We start from the raw sequence: 23,779 nt of genomic DNA on the forward strand, positions 1-23,779 counted from the left end.
ATGAATGAAGCCTGGTGGATGAGTGTAGAAGGAGACTAATTTCCGCCTGTTGGCAGAGCCAGACTCTTCTTTTCTCATTACCTTTATGAGATAATGATGCGTTTCTGTGCACATTCCAATAATGAGGTGGGCAGAGGTGTGTATATGTGTAAAAACTATTAACCCTAAGAGCTAAATTAGCCAGAGCTGTAACTGCAGTCATATTTACGTTAATGAATCCAGCTGGAATTCAGTTTCAGCATTTTTTTTGCACAGTTAACCCAAAACTCAACACAGTACTTTACAGTATTCGGAAGCTTGTCTGTTTCTGTATGTGTTCATGATTCCTGAATATTCATGTTACATCTAACTTATGTCACGGCACATTTTTCTTCTTTTCTGTAAAGCAGAAGTTATTTTTATGGGTTATTTTGTGAAAAAAAAATAAATAAATAAATGAATGGGCATCTTTACATTTCCAAGTTTCTCAGGAGCAGAAGTCATTGTTGGTTAAACTTTTATTGTGGTGAATCCATTTGTTCCAATAGCAAAAGAAAAAGATCATTTCAGCATTTCTATGACCAAAAGATGTATACAAAATTGGGAGATTTATTATGGTGGTGGAAGAGAGAAAAATGTACATTTATGAATTTAGCAGACACTTTAAGCCAAATCACTCCTACAGTGATGTGTTACAACGCCAGAAAGCAAAATTCACAAGTTTTCTGAAATAATGTCTAAAATATATAACACAAAGTATAGCTTTATAAATGTACAATACATAAGAAAAACCTCTTAATTTATGTTATTAACTTAGGGAAAGCATTATCCCAGTCAGTGAAAAGGGTACATTAAAAAAAATCTTTATATAATTATACATATATTATCAGAATAAATATTGAATTAAAAAAATAAATGTAATAATTTTTTTCCCCCTTCATGAACACTACAGTTAAAACCTGACAATCATTTCAGTTGACATCCATGGTCAGTTTCACAAATTTGCTTAAATTTGATTGGTGAGTGCTCAATATTAAAGATTTTTTCCCCTCATTATAACTTAAACAATCATCAAAATCCAAAAACATATATATATATATATATATATATATATATATATATATATATATATATATATATATATATATAGTCTTAACATTTTTGGACCCCACTCTATATCCTGCACCCCTTGAACTATTTTCCATCATAAATCCATTATGATTCCCTCCTCTCACCATCTAACGGTTTCTCCCGTTCTCACTAAAAAGCCTTTTTCTCTTCCACAATTATTCCAAACAGTTCTGATTCAGTGTAGCAATGCTTTAATATCAGAGGAAAACTTTCCCTCTCACCCTCTGTCTTTCTCTTTCTCTCCCCATCTGGGTGGCAGTTGGGCTTGTGTTGAATACCAATAGTGATAAGCAGCATATGTGAGTCAGTCTTAATCCTGCTAATCTTCCCTCAAACTGAAAAAAGAGAATAAGAAAAGAAAAAGAAAAAAACAATGAAAAAAAAAGAAAAAAAAGAAAACCTTTTCTAACAGGTTTTTGAGACAAAATGTTTTCTAAAGAAAATCAAAGTACATGCAGCAAAGTCTTTTTCTTTCTCCTTTTTCTTTTCATCCACACCTCATACACACCTTTAACACAGTTGTGTTGATGACATTTTTAACACATGCATATCACAAATTTCTGGCCACAACATCTCAAACAATTTCCCCCAACCCCTTCCTCTCGCAGCCTTTCTCCTCTATTACAGGAGTGTAAGTTGTTGGGGTCTACACAAGTCTTTTGTCCCTACAACAGCCATTAGTAGGTAATTAAGTCTTAACATAGCCTCTGCTCCCCTGGCTACTATTACACCCTGCTCAAATGGAACGGCTTACAAGCTCCTTTACACGGCTGGACAAATTGAATGGTGCTCATCAGGCTCTGCCTATTATTCCTGCCACCCCATCTGGCTGCCAGCGGATAAAGGGGGATTTGCAAGCGATGGTGAGGGGCATGCAGACCGCTGAGCGCAGGCTGAGAGCAGGAGAAAGACCAGGGTCTTCACTGGAGGACAGCCCCCCTTTTAAGGTGGCTGCTTCTTTTCAGAAAAAAAGCTGTGGGATTTGCTGCAGCCAAATGCTACAAATGTTACCACAACCTGCTCCCTTGATCCTGCAAGAGGGAAAGATAAAAAGTAGAGGGGTACGTGATTGTATATGTGCTCTTGTGTGAAGGAGGGGGGATGCGGAGCTGATGTCAAGAAGAAATTTTGCATCTTATAAAATCTACACCAAAAGGCACAGTTCACCAAAAAATATTTTCTAATCATTTACTCACGCTCATGATAATCTTTCTTTAGAACACAAAGGATGGTCCATTCAGTGAAACTCAGTGGGTTTTTTTTTTTTTTTTTTTTGGAGCCAAATGACTTTCACATCTAGATCTATATTCCTCACACATAAAAAGCCAGTCATACAGGTTTTTTTATTTATTATTTATGAATCCTGAGTGATCATTTGGCTCTATATATTTTACCACTTGAATAAATATAGTGTTTTGTTGATCTGTATATATATATATATATATATATATATATATATATATATACACACACATATCTGCTTGCTTTAAACAATGTGACAGAACACAAAAAAACATGCATATGAAAAAAAGAGTGACAGCTCTCACTCCCAAACTTCGCTTGAAAGAGAGCATTCCTGTACTCCTTCACTCAGACACATACACATGCACTTACCCTCATGATGCCTAACAAGGGGGCTGGCAGCTTTATTACGAGCATCCCCTCCCACAGACAGATTGAAGCAGTAACAGGTTGGGGTTTTGTTTTCAAAGGAGGAGAGTTGTTGTGGGTAAGAGCTGCCCTCTGTGTCACCCTTCTGTTCCCCAAGTGCCTGTGTGCTGTTCTATTGTCTCAGCAGGATTCTTTATGAGGAACGCATCTCTCCATCCCTCCTCTGCATCCCTATAATGTTCGCAGCAACCAGGGGTCGAGACCATCTCCGTCAGCCTCACACTAATTGTTCACCAAAAACCTGAACATCTTTAAAAAATGGGTGGCACATCCTCTCAATGTTCCGCTGGAAGCTGAGGAAAGAAAGAAAGAAAGAAAGAAAGAAAGAAAGAAAGAAAGCTGTCATGACAGACTGTGATGGGTCTCAAAATTGCCGGCCAAATCTAGCATATGGAAGATCAGACAAAAAAGAACACAAAGAGATTTTGTGTGGGACTGTCTGAACCTTTCAATCACTTTTCTATTGTTTAATTTCCCATCATAACTAATTTAGCTACATTACAGCACATCAATGGGTTTAATATCCCATTATCCCATGGGTGTAAAAAAAAAGTTGCTTTTAACAAATAAGGGTCTAAAATACTGTAGTATTTTGTCAGCCAACACCCATCAAATACAGGTGCTTCTCAATGAATTAGAATGTCATGAAAAAGTTAATTTATTTCAGTAATTCAAATCAAATTGTGAAACTCGTGTATTAAACAAATTCAGTGCACACAGACTGAAGTAGTTTAAGTTTTTGGTTCCTTTAACTGTGATTAAGGCCCACATTTAAAAAAAATCCACCAAATCACAACCTTAACAAATTGGAATACTTCATAAGACCAATAAAAAAAAATACATTTTTAGTGAATAGTTGGCCTTCTGGAAAGTATGTTAATTTACTGTACATGTACTCAATACTTGGTAGAGGCTCCTTTTGCTTTAATTACTGCCACAATTCAGCATGGCATGGAGGTGATCAGTTTGTGGCACTGCTGACGTGATATGGAAGCCCAGGTTTCTTTGACAGTGGCCTTCACCTCATCTGCATTTTTTGGTCTCTTGTTTCTCATTGTCCTCCTGACAATAGTCCATAGATTTTCTATGGGGTTCAGGTCTGGTGAGTTTGCTGGCCAGTCAAGCACACCAACACCATGATCATTTAACAAACTTTTGGTGCTTTTGGTTGTGTGGGCAGGTGCCAAATCCTGCTGGAAAATGAAATCAGCATCTACAAAAAGCTGGTCAGCAGAAGGAAGCATGAAGTGCTCCAAAATTTCTTGGTACAGTAAATGAGTGCAGTGACTTTGGTTTCCAGAAAACACAATGGACCAACACCAGCAGATGACACTGTACCCCAAATCATCACGGACTGTGGAAACTTGGACTTCAAGCAACTTGGGCTATGAGCTTCTCCACCCTTCCTCCAGACTCTATGACCTTGGTTTCTAAATGAAATGCAAGACTTGCTCTCATCTGAAAAGATGACTTTGGACCACTGGGCAACAGTCCAGTTCTTCTCCTTAGCCCAGGTAAGACGACTCTGATGTTGTCTGTGGTTCAGCAAATTCCTTGACACGCCTGTGTGTGGTGGCTCTTGATGCCTTGACTCCAGCCTCAGTCCATTCCTTGTGAAGTTCACTCAAATTCTTGAATAGATTTCGCTTGACAATCCTCATAAGGCTTTTTCACAACATTCTAATTTATTGAGAAGCACCTGTATTTTAATTATGACGAAAAGAAATATATATATATATAACCTATAATCTTCATTAAAAATACATATATAACCAGATGAAAAAGTTTTGTAACTGCTTATGTAGAATGCTTATTTAAATATAATATTGTATACATTGCTCATCATGACATCAACAGAATCTACAAGTTCACAAAAATCTCAAAATTCCGCTAAAACTTACTTTTTCCTGTGTTTTGGTTAAGTTCAGCAATAGTATTAGTGTTGTGTGCGACTGTGCATCAGTGCAGATGCGAAGGAATGCCATTGGGTTTTCACTTCACTGCCAGCGTCGCTCATTCATTCTTTTGCCATTACGTTGTCATCAAGCCATTTGGCTGCTCTTGCCTCATAAGTGCGGCAAAAGAAAAGAGCTAGTTGATTCAATTAAAGCCATACCAATTCAACTCCACTGAGAGCCAGCCAAGAAGGTTCTTTCAGAGAGAAAAGAGAGGGAGAAAGCGCTAAAGGTAGAGGAAAGCCTTTTATTCCATCTGTCTCGAATCTGAGTGTGCATATTAATGTCATCTAGGTAGTCTCTTTTTTTTTTTTGCCAAGACAGTTTAGCAAATAAACACAACATGAAGCAAAAGCCGTGTTTATGAGTGTGATAGTCTCGGTCTGTCTGTGCATGTGTTTGTCGCAGGGACCAGCAGTGGCCAGCAGTGGCCGTTTGTCACTGTGAATAGGCTCAGGGTGGTTCACATCATTGGAGCATTGAAGGTGTCTCCTCCCCTGTTGTAAAACAAGGGTGTGTGTCACATAGGGACACAGGAGGCATTGTACTCGTCGCAGAGGCTACCGTACCACCCAGAGTGTTCCCTAAATCTACCCCCCCCCCCCCAAACACCTCCCCACGACCCTGTCCGGCCCATGGCCACAACCCTGTCCTGACCACTAACCGCAAAAAGGAGAACGGGATGGAGTGTGAAATTATAAGTCAGATATGGACATTGGGGCTCCAATGCATACGTACATAATAGAAAGAAAGAGAGTGTGGGACGAGATTGAGACCTGGAAGGGGCCAGGGGGCGTTTCTGTGAGTTTCCCCTAACAAGATAGGTCAATGGGATGATTGATGGCTGCAGAAGTGGAAACAAAACAAGGGGAGGAGATAAAAATCAGAAAGCAGGGGAAAGAATGGAGAAGGAACGCAGGTCTTGTATCCGAGTTAGGGATGTCTGTGCAAGTGTGTGGGAATATTTACTGCCCTGCAGAAGTGGGCGGCTCTGACTTGTTGCTAATTAGCGGGGAGGCATCTGAGCTCTGGTTTGTGTGTGGGTGGAAATGGTGAGTCTGCAATGGTTCAAGGAATATGACAGGATACTAGGGCAAAAGAATGGCTCCACTGACCACCTAAGATGACCCCCCTTTACACACTTGCATATACATACCTAAAGTTACAAACACCTCACTACTTTCCCCCGCCTCTTACAAATTGATGCAAATGAGCTGTGCTTTAAAAAATAAAGGCAAATAATTTATGGGCATCTGTCAGTTTCCTGGGGAAGAAACACACAGTGAGGCAAACTGCCTGGCTCTTAAACTGAAGAGTTGAGGCTTGTGTTTTTAAGAGGAGTCCCTTGTCATCTGAAGTACTCTGAAGAGGATCTGCAAACTATCGCAAGCTGGGACACGGACAAACAACACATTAGGACATAGCCACTGTGTGAACAATGCACAAGCTGGAATTACTTGCTTTTGCATCTTGATGCAGTCATCTGGGAACACAATTTTGCAAATTATATTGTTTTTATCCAAATTATTTAGAAAGTCAATGGCAAAGTCTTTGCATCAAAATAAAACCTCTCTTTCTTGTATTTAATATTAATAAAAATGGCCAATTACATAACTTTGACATCAATAATCACCCTGGACTGAACTTCCTTTCCTCCATTCTTTTCAAGCTTCCATGATTTGTTTCAAAATGCTCTTCTTCCAGTTTCCTTCAAAATGACATTAAAAAATGAAACTGTTGGACATAAGTAATCAAATTTTCTTCATTTCTAAATGATCATAACAAACAAAAATGACACCATTAATGAAGGGGTGGTTAAACCAAGTCTGACACTGGAAAGTTGCTCATTCAAGTCTTTCAAAAGAACGAGCCATGAATTATCATCATTGTGTCTGTAAGATACTTCATCCCAGGTTACTCCAGGGGGATTGTGCCTGTAATATAAAGCAGTTACTTTGTCATACCCTTTTGATCTGACACATACAGTGGTATAACCATGATTATACTCCTCGGTTTTGCAGCAACTTTTTGTTCCTTTATTCTCCTCTCAACAACCCATCTGTTCTTTTTGGCACATTCAATTTCCTTTCACCTTCAGAAAGAGAGAATGAGAAAAGGACTAGGGTCTATAGCGAATTGCACCAATTTACAACAAACAAACCCCCCACTGCTAAAGGTTGCACATTTCATTGCAGAGAATAACAATAGTACAAGAAGGAGATATTATAGTTATGATAACAAATATTATGATGATGAAACTGATTAAACTAAATCACTGAATTATTGCATATACATAAAAAATTATTTTTATGCACTCACATCACCAGCTTTTTCCTCATACAATAGATTTGAACCTGTTGCTTTTGCAGATGCAAACACACTAAACCGTTTCTAACAGTGAGGTACACGTATGAGAGTCCATTTTCTTTATAGGGTGTTCAAAGTCAACCCTAATCCAACAAGAGAACTGTACCATTCTGAAAAATGCCACGTTAAATACTTTCCAGAACACACACAGACACATAAGGCCAGCAGCATGCATAACAGTTTTCTATCATGTATTGGAATGAGGTTACAGAGCCCACACCTCTCACACTGTCATCAGCAAGTTAACACCCAACTCTCAATGGTCACGCTTGCCAGGTTGAGTGTTTAACTGACAGGTGGGAATGAGGGAATTGTATATGTGTGTGTGTTTAGCAAGCAATTTGTAATGAGGGGGCAGTGTGTGTTTAGGCCTGTAATGAGGTGTGAGAGAGAAGCGAAGACCTTAATAGGCAGCAATTACTGAGTGTGTTGTCGCTGAGCGAGTCTATTTGTTTCTATACTGTATGTGTGTGTGTGTGCCAGTGTTGCAAAGGTTACTTTGACACCTACACTCTAGCAATTCCTCCAGCAGAGAACATTTGATTGACAGCATATCAAAGACTCTGTCCCAATTTCAAAACAAACCTTTGTATGTGTGTGAGAAAAAAAAGGGGGAAAAGGGTTTTATTATCTGTTGCATCTTTAATTTACTTCATACATACATATATAAAGAATATAATTTTATAAGAATATTTTTTACCAAAGAATATTTTTTTATATTTATATATCTTATATATATATATATATATATATATATATAAATTCATTTAAAGACATTTTAAAGCAGCAAGTAGTAATATTTGTTGATCGAAATGCATAGAAGTTGGAGCTATTAGGGGGAAGTTGTGGCCTACTGGTTAGAGGGTTGGACTCCCAATCGAAGGGTTGTGAGTTCTAGTCTCGGGCCGGACGGAATTGTGGGTGGGGGGAGTGCATGTACAGTGCTCTCTCTCCACCTTCAATACCACGACTTAGGTGCCCTTGAGCAAGGCATCGAACCCCCAACTGCTCCCCGGGCGCCGCAGCATAAATGGCTGCCCACTGCTCCGGGTGTGTGCTCACAGTGTGTGTGTGTGTGTGTGTGTGTGTGTGTGTTCACTGCTCTGTGTGTGTGCATTTCGGATGGGTTAAATGCAGAGCACAAATTCTGAGTATGGGTCACCATACTTGGCTGAATGTCACTTCACTTTCTATGGTGAAGATGGTAGTGCACATAGAAAGTCAGGACATAGATATATCTGTTGTGCTCAAGGGGACACAGGTTCGAATCCAGCTTGCATCTTGTCCTGACCCTATATCCCTCTCTCTCCTTCCACTTTCCTGTCTGGTCTAAACTATCTATTCAGTTAAATGCAAAAACCCCATAAACAAACAAACAATGGCAAAAAACAAAGAAAAGTTACATGCTATGTCATCTCTCCAATTCACTTTGACTTTTGGATGACCTGGTGATGACCTCCCGGGGGACACTCTAGTTTGGGGATAGTCCCCAGTATGACCTCATCAATTAAGATGACGATGAGTTCAACAGCGTCAGCAACCCCATAGCCATCTCTCTCCCTCTCTCGATCACTCTGTAGATCTTTTGTCTCCATTAGTTTTCATCTCTCTGTGTGCATTCCTTCATTAGACACGTCTCTTGACCTCTCTCTTGCTGTTGTCCTTTCTTTGACATTGTCTCACCCCTTCACCTCAGCTAAACTTCGTTTGTCCTCCGCTACAGTAGTTACTCCATTGCACTCCTTCTGTAATTTTTTCAATTAATATGTATTACATTTTTTTCCATGCCAGATTGATGCATTTATTTGTAAATCTTTTTAGTGTTAAAATGCAATATATAATACATGACAAATGCATATTTTTTTTTAAAAATGTTTTATAATATGATATAATATAATATAACAATATAAAAGGACAAGCATTTTTATATGTGGTCTTTGAACCTCTTTGCATATGATATAAAAATATTAAATATCATAATAAATGTGGAAAAATTAGAAGCAAAAAAAAAAAAAAAAATCCAGAAACAGTAAAATAAAATATCTCTGCATGTTCGAGCATGTGTATGCAAGACAGAGGAAAAATACGAGAGAAAAGTGAAAGAAAGAGAACATAGCTCTGATCTCTGCTGAATATGTAAATCCTGATAGCAGCCTGCTCTCCAGGGATCCCCCTTCACCCCTGCTTTCCCACCCCACACAAGAGATAAGATATACAAGAACACAAGAGATGAGATCTTCACTCCCCGGATGATAATCCCACTGTCCAAAGACACGGATAACGAGAAGAGGACCATAATCCTTTTGTCCCTCTGTGTTACATATGTCACTTAACACACTGTCTCTCCATCACAAGACTTCATCCAGAGCTGCAACAGATTGGCCCCCTCCAAAAAAGTGCTTGCCTTTCCTACTGTCCCTCCCGCTTCCTCCATACATTTTAAATACACAATAACATCGCCCGCACAAACCAAGACCTTTCAAAAACAACACAACAAAGCATCATCTTCACAAACTGTGTTTGTATCAATGTCGCACCTCCATATTGCAGTGTGGGTGGCATTCAGTGGGTAGTGTGTGTGTGTGTGTGTGTTGGACGGACGTCTCAGGTTAAGATGCACCCCTCGTCTCGCCCGCCGCCCTCAGCCCCACGGCACTTTGTGTTAGAGAGGACCTGTTGCTATCCGCCTTTGTCATTGAGTGTGTATGTCCATGGGCATATGGTTGATCCACCTCAAATAGGTTCATGTAGGCAGAAAACAGCCATTCATACGCCTATTCATTCAAGCTGCTAGAGACACAGATTACTGTGTCATAACACAGAGGGAGGGGGAAAGGGAGGGTTCGGGTGATAGCTAGAGAGAAGAGAGATTACTTCATAAACTTACTCTGATCTTTATGTGTGTGGTGCTGCTCTGGTGTTTGAAAAGATTGAGCCATTGTCTTCCTTTCAGGCCTCGATGCAATGCTTAAATGTGTTGCATCAAAAAGAGATTGTGTGTTTGAATGCAAGTCTGGGTTTTACTGTTGTGAATCAAACACCATAAGGCCTGAGGGATTTGCACAAAAATGCTGAAATGCTGCTGGTGAATGGCATTAGCATCTCGTCTAATTTCTATTCTAAGTCAGATTTTGCTAATTTTATATTGGCAAATTTGATGAACAAATACTGATGAAAATGTGAGAGATTTTTCACTTGATTCGTGAAACATACAGTAGCATAATGTGCCAGCAAAAATTTTATGGGTTTGTCACCAGGGATGTAGTGGAGGCTAAACGCATGTAAACGCCGTTTACACACCTCCCAAAAATCGGAAATAGCGTTTACCCACCTCCAAAGTGTTTATCCACTTCTAAATTGAGTATATCCACCTCTAAATAGCCTACAGTTCCTAAGCCATTTTAAATTAAGCTTATGTCATTTTAGTTTCATATTGTTCATTATTAGTTTCATAGGTTGTTTGTTGTTAAACCTAAGACGAATTTGCGCTGCAACTGTCAGTGTTGACCAATTGCTTGCAGTGTTGCCAGTAGTAGTGGGAAGTTCGGATCATTTTACTGACTTGGATCTTTGAGTCTCATTCAACAAAATTAACTAATCTTTTCTCTTTCCATCTCTATGGGACTGACAGGAAGAATAATAGACTCATACCTCACCTGTCGATTCAGAACCCATATGTTGTGTTGCGTAATGCGCATGTGCGGTCAACACAAAATGAATGAATCACTCTCTGAGAAAACTTGGTAGTCCCGAGTCATATTAAAGATTCGTTCAAAATGAACGAAACGTTCATGAACGACACGCAACAGACTGCATCAAGATTCAAAAATGGATATCCGGCAATTTTTTAAGCGCATTTTCTATTTTCAGTGCCGAAAGCAGACCTTTTCACTGAAGTAATGATGCAATGACGTGCACTTGCTAGCCTGTACCATTTGCATGTTCTCCGAATGCTAAAGAGGAGCCTCGCCTAGCCTCTGAAGGAAGTGACTTGGAAGGACCAGTCCTGCCAAGGAAGTATCCTTGACATTGAGAAACGCCTATGGTCTTACAATTATAAAATGCATAATTTTAGAGATATCATCCTCAAATTTGAAATGAAGCATGACCACACTTGTAGCTACACTTTAGTTGTGGTTAGTGTGTAATTGATATCCTACATTCAAAAAGTGTCTTCTCTCCTCTGTGACAGTGGGCTTTTGGGGAAAGACTGATCCACATTTTTCTGACATATAGACCAAACAACGAATCGATTAATTGAGAAAATATTAAACCGATTAATCAACTACGAAAATAATCCAAAATCCCTAATTATTATGTACAAGTGCATTGCATTGGAACCCCTGGATATAAGCCTCCCTCTCGGTCTCTCTTAAAAAAAAAAAAATTACTCTCGGTTTTGTCATTTAGTAAACTTTATAGATTTCAACCATATTATTACTTCTTGAGTCTCTTTAACAAGAACTTTGATTAATGTATGAATTGAATAGTGATTGTGTGACCTATGTGAGGGAACAACCAGTGTTACCCTTGGTAGTAATATCAAATTATAGCCTATAGCGATGTCATCAGGATACACATACACCGGTAGGCAGTGGCCCACCTTACCGATGTGGTCACCCAGAATTTATAGTTTATCCACCTCTTTTTTTGCTTACTACTGTTTGTCACCTTCAGGTACTTTGTTGTTGGAAAGGATTGGAATCATAGAGGACAACAGGTTAATTCCTGCCTATTTCTTTAAGACAAAATAGATGGAAGATATTCTGTCAATATTCAATTGATTTTTTATAAAATGTAGTGGCAACCATGTAAACATTTCCTTGCAATATTGTATACATTCACAATGCTATCTAGGCTGTCAATTTGTTGTGCATCAAATGGTTACTATGTAGTAACTATGTAGAGAAAATTATATAATATAATCATAATACCTAAAAAAATATAATAAATATTGCAACTGATAAAAATGTAAAACTGTAAAAAATGTTCTGCATCCTGATCAGCCTATTAAAGGAACACTGGGTCAAGTTCATATGTTTTCCAACCAATGGCAGTCAGGGAGTGTGTTGACGAAACCTGTTTGAAAACAGTCATTATTTTAAGGCACATACATTGCACACATTGCACAGTGGCATAAAATAATGACATGCAAAGCTTCAGATTACTTTATTCTTCAAAAAATATTATTATATCCTTGAAGTGTCCCCTTTTCTCCCTCCAAGCCAGTTTATATCTAAAGTTAACTTTCCTGACCTCTGTGCTGTCTACTTGTCTAATTGGCTTGTTTGTCTCGCTCTCTTGCTCTCTTTCATGGCTCAGTTCTGTCTTTACTATACTCGGCATGTCCATCCCCGATCACCTTTTCTGCCCTCCTAGGACAGAAAACCTCTCCTTCTGACAATAACGCCCATCACTGTGTCACTTCCTCTCGTTCTGATGACCTCTCGTTCTCAGGCCCCAATCACTTGTTCACCAACAGCGTCAAAACTGTCATTAAAGGCTCATTGTCCTTATTAATTAATGAGTGCTGTTGTTTTTTTCCTTCTCTCCCTCTCTACATACTTATTTGGGCAAATGCGGATTAGCATATTCATGAGTCGGCCAGCTTTGCAGCAGCTTGCTCTCGAATGGGGTGGCTCTGTTTAGCCCCTGTGTTTTTGTCTTCCTCCATACCTAACCTCGTTTGCTGGGCAGATCCCTGAACCATTAGAGCTCATGATCCCTTTATGCCAGCGAGACTCAGACAGGAGGGTCGGGTTATGAACCCAAACGCTGCTGTTTCACGCACCAGTGAACACACCCCGGATAATAAGGCTCAAATGCTAAGTGTTACAAACTGATTAAAATGTCTGTGTTACAACTTTATCTAGCCACAATAAACAATGCTCCTCCACCATAAACTGCAGCGGCTTCTGATACTGTCCCAGAGCTGCTCAAATATTCCCCGCCCTGGTTAATTTGCTGGGTGATCAGACAAAGAGATGTTTATTTCTTCATGTCATATGCAGGAACATAATCATTAAGCATTTAATCCCAGACATCATTGTTTGAAATGATCTTTAAAAACATGATTTAATTTTTCCACTGTAAACATAACCTTAAACCACTGGTGCTTATTTTGCATATTAAACTTGGTACTGTGTATATGAGTAAAGTGACCGACTATATGAGTACAAACTATTTGATTACCGTTTTAACATTAATGGTTTATATTAGATATTAAATTATACATACTTGTTTACTTTATTTTTTACATTTAAATTACATTTGCTGACATATAACTGATATCTAATAACACTGTTAAATGTAATCTTTAACAGATTTCATAATGAATATATATTTTTCATAGTGCATCATAATGTTATAATGCCTAAATTCACACATAAGATTTTTTTTGCGTTTTATTTTTAATGTACAGTATTAAGTCAAAATAGTTTAACATTTTATTACTGTATATTCATTAGTTATCAGCCATAACTTGAAAAATCAGTGAATCCCTAATTTCCCTAATTTGATTTATATATGACAAATCAATCTATCAAATAAATGTATACACTTATGTAACTTGATAAGAACGTATTAGCAATTAATATGCATTTAAACATTGAGGATACACAAGATATTGGTGACCATATCTTTAATCACCCAATAAAAATGTTTTATTTTAGGATGATTTTGGAAGTCAGTAAGGTCGGGGCTTATAAACGTATTTTCTTCTAATTATAACATTTAACCTTAAAGGTTTTCTTAAAACTAAAGATTATGTTCTAAAAAAAAAAAAAGGACATTTTTATTAACTTTTTCTATTCGTGCCTAATTTCATTTGACTTTTACATCTGTTACAGGTACAGCGTCAGTGTGTATCCACAGAAAACATTTAACAAAGTATGGGACAGTTTACTGCGAGTAAGTGTTTTGAAGGAAAATTATTAAAAAATTAGGAAGGTCTGTATTTAAGTGATTTATTTATGATAATTCATTTTGTTACTTTTTTTTTTCTTTCAATTTCCTGAGGAGCAAAAGCAACAGCCCCTCTTATTAGCTATTATTAGTTGTGTCCATCACAAAGCCTTGCTAACTGCTAAACACACAAACTGAATCAGTTTCTCCCTCCAACTCACTGCTTACACATTTACTCACACACCTAAAACGGTCTCTGTCTCCAACTCTCTGCCTCCTGCCTGCTACACACGTGCACACACACATACACAACTAGCACTCACCAATTTGTAGCCTGCACAGTCACATTGTTTGTTGAGGCTTGCAGTGCAGGCCGCTTCGTTAGCTTGGCCTTTAACGAGCTGCTTAATTGAGCTGTCTAGCAGGCCACCTGTCGCCCCGCACCTCATTAGCATACTAATGCTCCTACATTGTGCTGCAGTGACAGCCACAGAGAGAGAGAGAGAGAGAGAATTGAGTGATAAAGTGGGTGGAATGGAGACAGAGATGTTGTGATTAACCAATTTTTCACAATTACTTAAAAAGAAAATACTACATTTAGGTGCATTAACTTGACAAAAACATGCATATTAAACTATGAAGCATACCCATATACGGTTTTATCAGAATACAGAAGGTGTTATCAGAATTATGTGATTAATAAGTTAGACGTATTGTTAACATAGAGCAACCAAATGTGCTACATGTCAAGCAAACGATTCCGCTTTCAACAGACAAAATTAATATGATCAGCGATTCATCTTATCACTGAGCTGGATGTAATTGGGCAATGCTAGTGCAATAATTGTGGTAAGGTTTAATAGGCTTTTTCACCTTTTTACTTGGTGCACACATAGTTGCTCAAGTGCCTGCTTTCATTCAATTCATGACATGCAGCTGCAGTGCCAAAGATCTACCTGCCAGGATGAGAAGGAAAGAGAGGAGTGCAGTGTTTGTGAATGGTCAAAGGGTTTGACAGGTATTGTTGTGTGTGATTACAGCATTCAGTACAGCCGTGAGCTAAATTTGCGTCTAAACACACTGTAAACTGAAGAGGCCTTTAGGACACACACGAACATGTGATTTACATACTTGATCGGTCACACACAGGAAAAAACTTTTGAAGACAAGCTTTGCATTTACACTTTTTAAGCCCTGACCCTCAGAGGCCAAGTCCCCACCAGATGGAGAGCCGTCTACCTCAACCATTGATGACCATGAACTTTGACTTGTAACAGGCTGACCACTCTCACTGATCGTCTAACACATACCCACACAAACTTCACAATCACACATGGTTGATATAACTGTATATCTGGTTTGCTACTCCACTGGCCAGAGGGAAATATTCAGTGGTGAGGTTCTGCCAGGAGCTCATTATATGATGAAGGATTCTTGCTCCCACTTACCCATTGCAGCAGGTGTAAACAATCGCTCCAAAACACCCCTCAGAGACACTTAGAAAGGAAAGACAAACATGATGACACTTAGCAAATCGGTTTGAAAGACTAAAAAGTACTTCCTGTTAGCAAAGGAAGCCTCTGAGCTAACAAAAAGCTAAAAGTGTAAGATTTAATTTGCATGTGAGGTTGTGTATTTGACATGCACTAATGTGACAGCAGAAAGCTGGCATGAGGAAACCAGCACACAAAAGATGAGAGGCACCACACTGGGTGACCTGCTCTGCTCTTTTTCAGTCTCAGAGAAAAGTGTGAAATACTTTACCTTACTACGAGAAGATCATTGCACAGATGGGGAATCATGTAAAATACAATTAATACAAATAATTTGTTTAGGGACCATTTCTTACTACTCCCCAGTGGCGTTTTGGCATGCACATTACTAGCACATTGGCTGTTTATTAGTACTTATAAAGCACATATTAATGCTTTACTCTGCATTACCATATTTTAGATCCCTACCTGTAACACTTTAGTATAATCACCAATTCTCACTATTAAATTTTTTATTAGCATGCCTATTATTCACATATTGGCTGTTTATTAGTACTTACAAAGCACATATTCTAAATGACCATATTCTACATTCATAATTCTACCCAAAATCTAAATTTATAACAACTACCTTACTAACTATTAATAAGCAGTAAATTAATAGATTATTGAAGCAAAAGTCAGTTAATGTTGAGAATTGAGAAGTGAGAACAGAAGCGGGGCCATGCAGTGTATGGCACAAATGCCTAATCATTTCATAAAAAAAAAATTAATAAATAACAATAACAGTAATAATAAACACAATAAATAATTATCAGATTAAGTTAATAAATAAAATAATAATAAAAATATAATAAAACGTAACTGAACTAGAAATAATTATTTAACACTTAATTTAACTGTGACCAAAACCAAAGATAACTGAATTTATTAATTACAGAATGCACTTTTAATTTTCTTATCATGCATTTTTCATATTTGTGGAGCTAATGTTTCAAATCTGTGGCATTTTTAGTATTATTACTTTTGTCAAGAATAAAAGTAAATATCCGCTGATCACATTGTACTTTCTGGACAAGACTGATATTTCAATAAAGAAAAAAGAACATGAAAAAACAATCTGCCTGGCCGTTGGTAGCAACCTTTATATTCTACATTCACACCATTGAGAAAGAGCAATTGCATTGGCCATAGAAAAGGGGTAAGAAAAGGAATTGAAAGGTGAGGCAGTGTTTGGGTGTGGGGGGAGGCTGTATCTGAAAAGATGGCTTTGTAAATTTAGGGGGGACAAAGTCACATCCATGCCGCACACACATTCAATTCTGCTGATAAATACTGGGTCTGGACAAACCACCATATGCTAATCAACACAGCATTTAAACGTCAAAATCAGCATCTCTGTCCCTCTTGCTCCCAAACTCATTCTTCCTGCTCTTTCTTTCCTCTCTTTTTCCCCTCACCCCTCGTTAATTACCGTAAGTCTTTCACTTTGATAGAGAGTCTCTTGCACGAATTAGTACAATATTGCTGCACCCTTTAAAGCCCAACCCCCAGCGCCTCCTTCTTCCCCCCGATCTTGTTGCATTGGGCCACCTTGTACACGTATTGGTACCGGGTTTTTCAGTATAACACTTGTCAGTGGCATGCATATGGAAATGTGACTCACCATTTTAGCTGCTAATTCTGCATCCCCTCTAAGGCCCCTCGCTGTGTGCCCCCCACTATCACAACTAGGGGATGCTGGGACCTCATGCTGGGGGCAACAAGGCATTGCACTATTGAGGGATGGACAGGGGTCAGTGCAGGGGTACACTAACAGACAGGACACGCTTCTCTGGTCAAACACCAGCACACCCCTGTCTCCTGAAGAAGACTTTGACCACCTGCCATATGTGCTTAAAGTATGAAGTAGAACTGTGGGTTGATATCTGTAATAAGCACAATAATATTTATAATTTGAAAACAGAGGAATAAAATAAATAACTTAAAACCAGGCTGTGTCTGAAACGAACTTTCACATGTGGGAGGATGGGAGAATATGATGTCATGAGAAAAAAATCCCCCTTCATTGTATTGGCTTGTACTGTAGTAAAAAAAAAGCACTCTCAAGAGTATAAGCCAATCAGAATAAGAATGAAAGAGAACACAGAACCTAATCCGCAGCCTGCTATCAAACAGGCCTCTTCTGCACAAGTGTGAGAGGTTGAGAAATGCTCTCTCCAGGCGTGCGTGTGTGAAAGCGAAGGTGTTTGTGAGAGAAAGTGAAATGACAAGTGTGGGTGTGTGTCAAAGAGAGTGTGTGTGACTGGCATGCTCTTGACCTGTGGCTGTATGCTGCTAATCCTCTGATCAGGATGCCAGGGAGCCTCAGGCCTCAGTCCTGTCTCTGATAGACTGCCCCACTCACAATAATACACTGAGACCTCAGCCCATTTACATCCAACAGGGCTGCAAGAACCCCAAACATGTCACAGACAATTTAGACATTTTATCTGAAAACAGGTGGAACCCAGACACCTACAGTAAGAGGGTTACATACTTATTTCTGCACTATTTTACACCATTTACTAGTATTAGTATTAAGTTCATAATGCTACTGGACATGGTATAGACAGTACCCAGATGATATCTGGAAAAAAAAAAATCTGATCTGAATTTAGCTGGCCAATGCTGGTCTATTTCGATCTGTTACTGCTTATTACTGGTAACCCAGCCTAAACAACATAGCCATGATGAGTAACCAGTAAAAACCAACAATTAAATAAAAAAATAAAAAAAACATATATATACTTGTCTTTGAAACCTTCTTAGCAAGTACAGGGATTTTTTTTTTTTTTTTTTTGTAAGAAGGGCTGGTTAAAGAAAGTCATAGTAAAGAATCCAGTAACCAAAGAGTGTAGAGAAAGCACCAAGTGAGTGTGTGTTTATGTGTAGACAGAGGTGGGGGTGAGGGATTGCAGGCTGCCAGGGAAATACTTACCATTTGTCTACAAGAGAGTCTGTACGTCCCCAAATCCCTGTGTTTTGTATGGACAAATTGGCAGAACACGAGGTCTTGTTTGCCCAGCCTCTCTGGAAGGCTGTGGGAAGTGGGTAGGCTGATGAGAGGTGGGTGGGAGAAATCCCCATCAAAGAGTGTCGAGCCTGGGAACAGAACAACTAGATGCCCAGGTCTGAGAACCGGCCTGACAAAAAGAACAAGGTCTAAAGCAACCAGCAGATCGACATTAGGGGGCAAGAAAAAGAAAAAAAAAATATATATATATATATATATATATATATATATATATATATATTGTGGGTCGTCACAATGTTTTCTGAAGCATAATGTGATACTAAAGACTGGGGTAATGGCTGCTGAAAAATTTAGTTTTGCCATCACAAGAATAAATCACATTTTAAAATATATTAAAATAGATAATGATTAATTCAAATGTTAACACTATTTCAAAATATTACTGTTTTACTGCACTTTTTCAATTAAAAAAGTATATATAGGCGCACTACCTATATTATAGGCGCACTGCCTATAAAGTCATACCTCTATAACCCCCTTCCTCAAATCTTACCCTGGAGGTCCAATGCACTGCAGAGTTTACGTTTCCTTTTCTGCCTCTCATCAGTTTCCAGGACACTTCTTTAAACCTCCACTACCTGATGTAGTAACCATAATCACTTCAGAAATTAAGCATGATTATTTGAACTTTTTAAGTACGTCAGATGTATTATATGTTATTATAATGTTTTGTTTTTTTCTCTTTGGGTTAGGGGAGGGTGGGCAAAGCTATGATCATTTTGACTAATATCATTATATAGGCGAGGAGAAATAATACAATTATAGGATGTTTGTTACTGAAAATAGACTAAAGTGCCAGTACCATTAGAAATATAATGACTACAATTTAACTTATGAACTATATTCTGATTTAAGAAATCTGAATATTCAAAAATAAGGTGGTCTAAAGACAACTTGCCTTTTATTAAGGGTAAACTGTGCCAAGTCAGGGGAATGTATCTTTGATGTTCAATTAATTCAAGTGGCATCTAAAAAGCATTGACAATTAAATTCTGCACACACAGCCAAACAACATACAGTTACGGGGCACTTTAGCAACTATTAACTAAATAAAAACTTTTAAAGAATCTAGATTTTCAGTAAATACTTCATTACATGATGTATTGTTGATTTAAAATTGATACTAATAAATAACTACCCACTAAAAAAAATCATTTTTAGAAAAAAAATTCACTTTATTCATCATTTCAAACTTCATTTTTCAACACAGACTGTGCCTACTTTAATTAACATAAGAACTCATTATAAGGACATAATGACATAAGGTCAAGCTTTTAACTGGTTCAGTCTATTAAGTTGGTATTCTGAAATCTCTTTAAAAAAAAAAAAAAAAACAACTGATGAGTTTATTCTACATGGCAAGTTAAAGTTTCCAAATTTGAGAAAATCTTGGCTCTATATGCACATTACTTTTTTTTTAATACAGAGAGTGCCCTCTGCTGGATATTCAACAAAATAACATTTAACACTGTCGGGCAGATATATTTGATTTAATTGATTAATAATGTCTGTCAAGCGTTTCAGTCTTGTTTTGCAAATCACAGCAAGAAATAGGCTACTCTTTATCATTTAATCAGTCTGATACAGATCCGATATGACTAACGAGCTCTATGTAAAGAATCTGAAAATACTGATATACTGGTAGAGTTTTCACTTCCCACTGAGCTTTAGGACATCTCTCACCATAGCACCAATCCCATCAAAAATCAAGTGCAGCTTAGTTTCACACATAAAAGCTGGTGTGGTCACCACCTTGTTCTTCTTGTCCACATGGGCTTCGTGAGGATCAAAGGTTAAGGGTAATTCAGACAAACACAAATGTTTATAATATATAATATAATAGAGAAGAAAAGTTGAAATTATGGCATAAACTTTTCTTTTCATAATTATATCTCATGATTGTGAATAAGTCTTAATTCATCTTTATCTCAAAATAATTACTCTTTATGATATTTATATCATTTAAATATTGCATTTCATAATTCTGACTTTTTATCTCACAATGACATTTTATCTCACATTTAAGTTTAAGCGTGTGGTGCAAATGGGTTTCAGAAGAGAAGAGAAGAGAAGAGAAGAAACTGTTCAAGTAGGATATAGTGACTTCTTTGACAGTATGTTTGGCTCCCAGTGCAGTGATGGCTTGAGTAGTACCAGCATATGGCCACTTCCCACCTTCTTCCTCCTCATGACCCACCGTCACATCCACACCTGGAAGAACTTTTGCCGCCAGCACGGGAGATATACAGCACAACCTGGTGCCCAGAAGACATATCAAAACAAGTCCGTAAAATCTGATTTGATTAATAAACTAAATAAAAGACCCCAAATCATAGGTCTATACAGATAGTGATTTATAATAACTAACCCAATTGGCTTTCCTGAATCATGGAAGTCCTTTAAAACTCGCTCAACTTCCTTGTTCACCTTACAGTCCTTCCCATCAATGGCAAATGTTGACCTAAAGATAGACGAAGATTATAAAATACAGATAACAGAAGTAAAGACTAAAACAGAAATGTTAGTGACCAATTTAAATATATCTAATAACAAAGAAGTTAATTCAAAAAGGTTTTAGTATTGGTTTTATCTTTTAATATTTTCTTCAAAAAAACACAAGTCTGATTTCTCACAATAATCCACATCACTCACAAGTTTTTAGCTGCACCAAAACCACCAGGAAAGATGACAGCATCATGATTACTGACATTTAGTTTCGCCAGGTCAGTGATGTTGCCCCTTGCGATACGTGCTGATTCTGACAACACGTTCCTATATAAAGAAAAGTTGAGCAAGATGGATTATTAATATGTTCATGATTTTTCCTTAACCCTAAACTCATCAAGTAACAGTACGTAAAAGTGCAGTTTTGCAGAGGTATATAATGATACACCGTAATCACACTGAAATCTGAATTTCTTTGAGAACACTTCACCTTGACTCGTTCTCCACAGGCTGACCTTTGCCGTGGTCTATCACATGCATCTGAGACACATCTGGAGCAAACATCTGAACCTCTGCACCTCCCCGACTTAGATGCACAAGGATTCTACATACACAAACACACATAAAAGCTAAGTACTCACACAAAAGAAAAGGGTTTCACTAAGAACATTTTGAAATATGACGTTAATTGTGCTTTTAAAGTTCTTAATACTGATTAAAGTAGCATGAAACCCATGCTGCAGCTGTTGGCTGTCTGTCCTTCACAAGGATACAGCTTGCTGTGAACTCACTGAATGACTCAAGAAAAAAATAGTAGAGGGACATAAAAATAGTATACTCACGCTGAAGCCTCATGGATTTCAGTGCCATCATAGACCCCACATCCTGACAGCACCTAATAAAAGCAAAGATGAAGTTACAGCTTTGCTGTCAGCATGCGTTTTGGAGAGAAGGAAGCAAACGCTGTAGAAAAAACAGTTACTCGACTTGTGTATTTCTACAGTCTTTGGTTGTTTGCTGTTCCTTCATACAAATGCAACTGGCTCCATCTTGCGTCTCGTTTAATGATTAAAAACCGTTACATGTTAAGTTCAGTATTAATCTGTAACTGTAATATTGTTGCGATGTACCTCCTGATTACATTGTCGGGGTTTATTTTGACATAATGACAGTCGGCCAGTGACTCTACATTATGTCGTACACGTAAAATTAAAATGTTTTTTGTTGTTGTTTGTTTTTAATGCAAACGAGTAGACTAAATCAGTGTAACGTGAACCAACCAAAACTAACCAATGACTAACCTAAATCTCTCAACGAAAAATAAAGAAACTTTCGACGAGACCTATTAATTCTACGAGGCTACTCTAAAATGGGACAATAAATATGTCTGGGTAATTTGACATACAGCATCAATGACAGTCATCTGCAGCAGCAGCAAATAATGTTACTTACAACAGCGACTTTTGCGCCACTGCAGTTTGAAGTCGCATGAAACTGAGCAGCAGCGGTGTATCTGAGGAGCGCAGAACGGGACAGCGAGCGCAGCGCAAACATGGTGCGGAGGGACATCAAAGAGAGGTGAGGAGACCGTCTTCTTCGGAGTCACTGACATACAGAAGAACATAGACACATGCTGCCACCTAGCGTCTACATTCTTGTCTACATTGTGAACGTGGCGAACGGTACCACAGACCAAACGTGTAGAGTATAATGAAAGAACAACAATAGTAGGCTATTAACTATATATACAGTTTGATCGCGTAATTGATTTTAATAACTACCATCTTTCACAATTAGACATTTTTATCTTAAACAACTATAAAGAACATAGCATTAACAAAACACTTCGACGAACAGGTGCATTTTTACATATAAATGTCTTACATGAAAATTTGTGCTATCTATATTCAAACAAATGTGACCTTTTCTCTACTAGTTACTATTATTCCAGCTATGTGGCTCTTATATTGATATTAAATCAGAGATCATAATGAACAGTCAGAAATTCATATATTTTTTATGAGTGTAAAACAAAGTGTGAGGCAGTTTCAAGGACATGACATGTTAGTTGAGAATTTGCACAAACATGGTCTTAACTTCTGTGTGGTAAACTGGCCAAACGTGAAAAATAACACCCCATTGCAATTCTGAGTTAAGCTTCTCATATTGGTACAGCAAATATACACAGATCTACAGCAGAAGCTTAACAATTATGCAGAATGCATAAACTGGTGCAAATGCCTCACCAGAACTCATTGTAATGCTGCATGAATATACAGTCTTATATTGCATACGTTCAAACTATAGGTTTTTGAATAAAAGTATGTTATAGCTATATCTTGTATAAATAGCCATACAATACAATAAGGATAGACACAAATGTGTTAAATGTGTTAAATTTCCTTTTATTTTGTTATAGTTCTGTGTGAGCCTCGGTTGGATGGTAAAATTGGGCTTTGGTAGTTAAAACAAACTTGTCAATATATTTGACTTTCTCTGTAAAGATTTTTTTAAAAAATATATTTATGTTGATTTATGTTTTTCATGTTTATGATATTTTGGAATGGAATTGGTGCAGAATTCCGTAATCTTGTGGATGGACCTTTTGCAGTTGTATCCATCAAAATGCTATGCAGACAATGGAAATGACAATCATATTGTAGAGCTTGGACATAGTTGTAACTAAATTCATTTAAATTAAATTAAATTTATGCATTTAGCAGACGCTTTTATCCAAAGTGACTTACAGTGCATTCAGG

The 23,779-nt window shown here is 37.8% G+C and overlaps 1 protein-coding gene and 1 long non-coding RNA gene across 6 annotated transcripts; both read right to left on the reverse strand.

Annotated features, from left to right (window-relative positions):
• Positions 1–1,112: 1,112 nt before the first annotated feature.
• Positions 1,113–18,724, reverse strand: LOC127964538 (uncharacterized). 5 transcript variants are annotated; one of them, XR_008155065.1, is made up of 5 exons: positions 18,480–18,724; positions 15,455–15,502; positions 14,880–14,962; positions 14,330–14,481; positions 1,113–3,074 (listed from the first exon to the last, which is right to left on the reverse strand). It is a non-coding gene; the product is annotated as an uncharacterized LOC127964538 (long non-coding RNA). The 5 variants fall into 5 exon arrangements; XR_008155066.1 differs by having other exon boundaries at positions 15,189–15,502; XR_008155067.1 differs by having other exon boundaries at positions 1,113–2,141; positions 2,725–3,074; positions 15,189–18,724.
• A 1,002-nt stretch (positions 18,725–19,726) lies between these two features.
• On the reverse strand, positions 19,727–22,655 carry LOC127964378 (glutamine amidotransferase-like class 1 domain-containing protein 3, mitochondrial). The gene is made up of 7 exons (XM_052564548.1): positions 22,473–22,655; positions 21,863–21,915; positions 21,511–21,624; positions 21,228–21,347; positions 20,944–21,036; positions 20,674–20,830; positions 19,727–20,354 (listed from the first exon to the last, which is right to left on the reverse strand). Exons 1-7 carry the CDS (start codon positions 22,587–22,589, stop codon positions 20,226–20,228), a joined length of 783 nt encoding a protein of 260 aa, XP_052420508.1. The 5' UTR covers positions 22,590–22,655; the 3' UTR covers positions 19,727–20,225.
• Between the last annotated feature and the right edge of the window lie 1,124 nt (positions 22,656–23,779).

The sequence above is a fragment of the Carassius gibelio genome, chromosome B9 (genome assembly GCF_023724105.1).
Source record: "Carassius gibelio isolate Cgi1373 ecotype wild population from Czech Republic chromosome B9, carGib1.2-hapl.c, whole genome shotgun sequence".
Lineage (NCBI taxonomy): Eukaryota > Metazoa > Chordata > Actinopteri > Cypriniformes > Cyprinidae > Carassius > Carassius gibelio.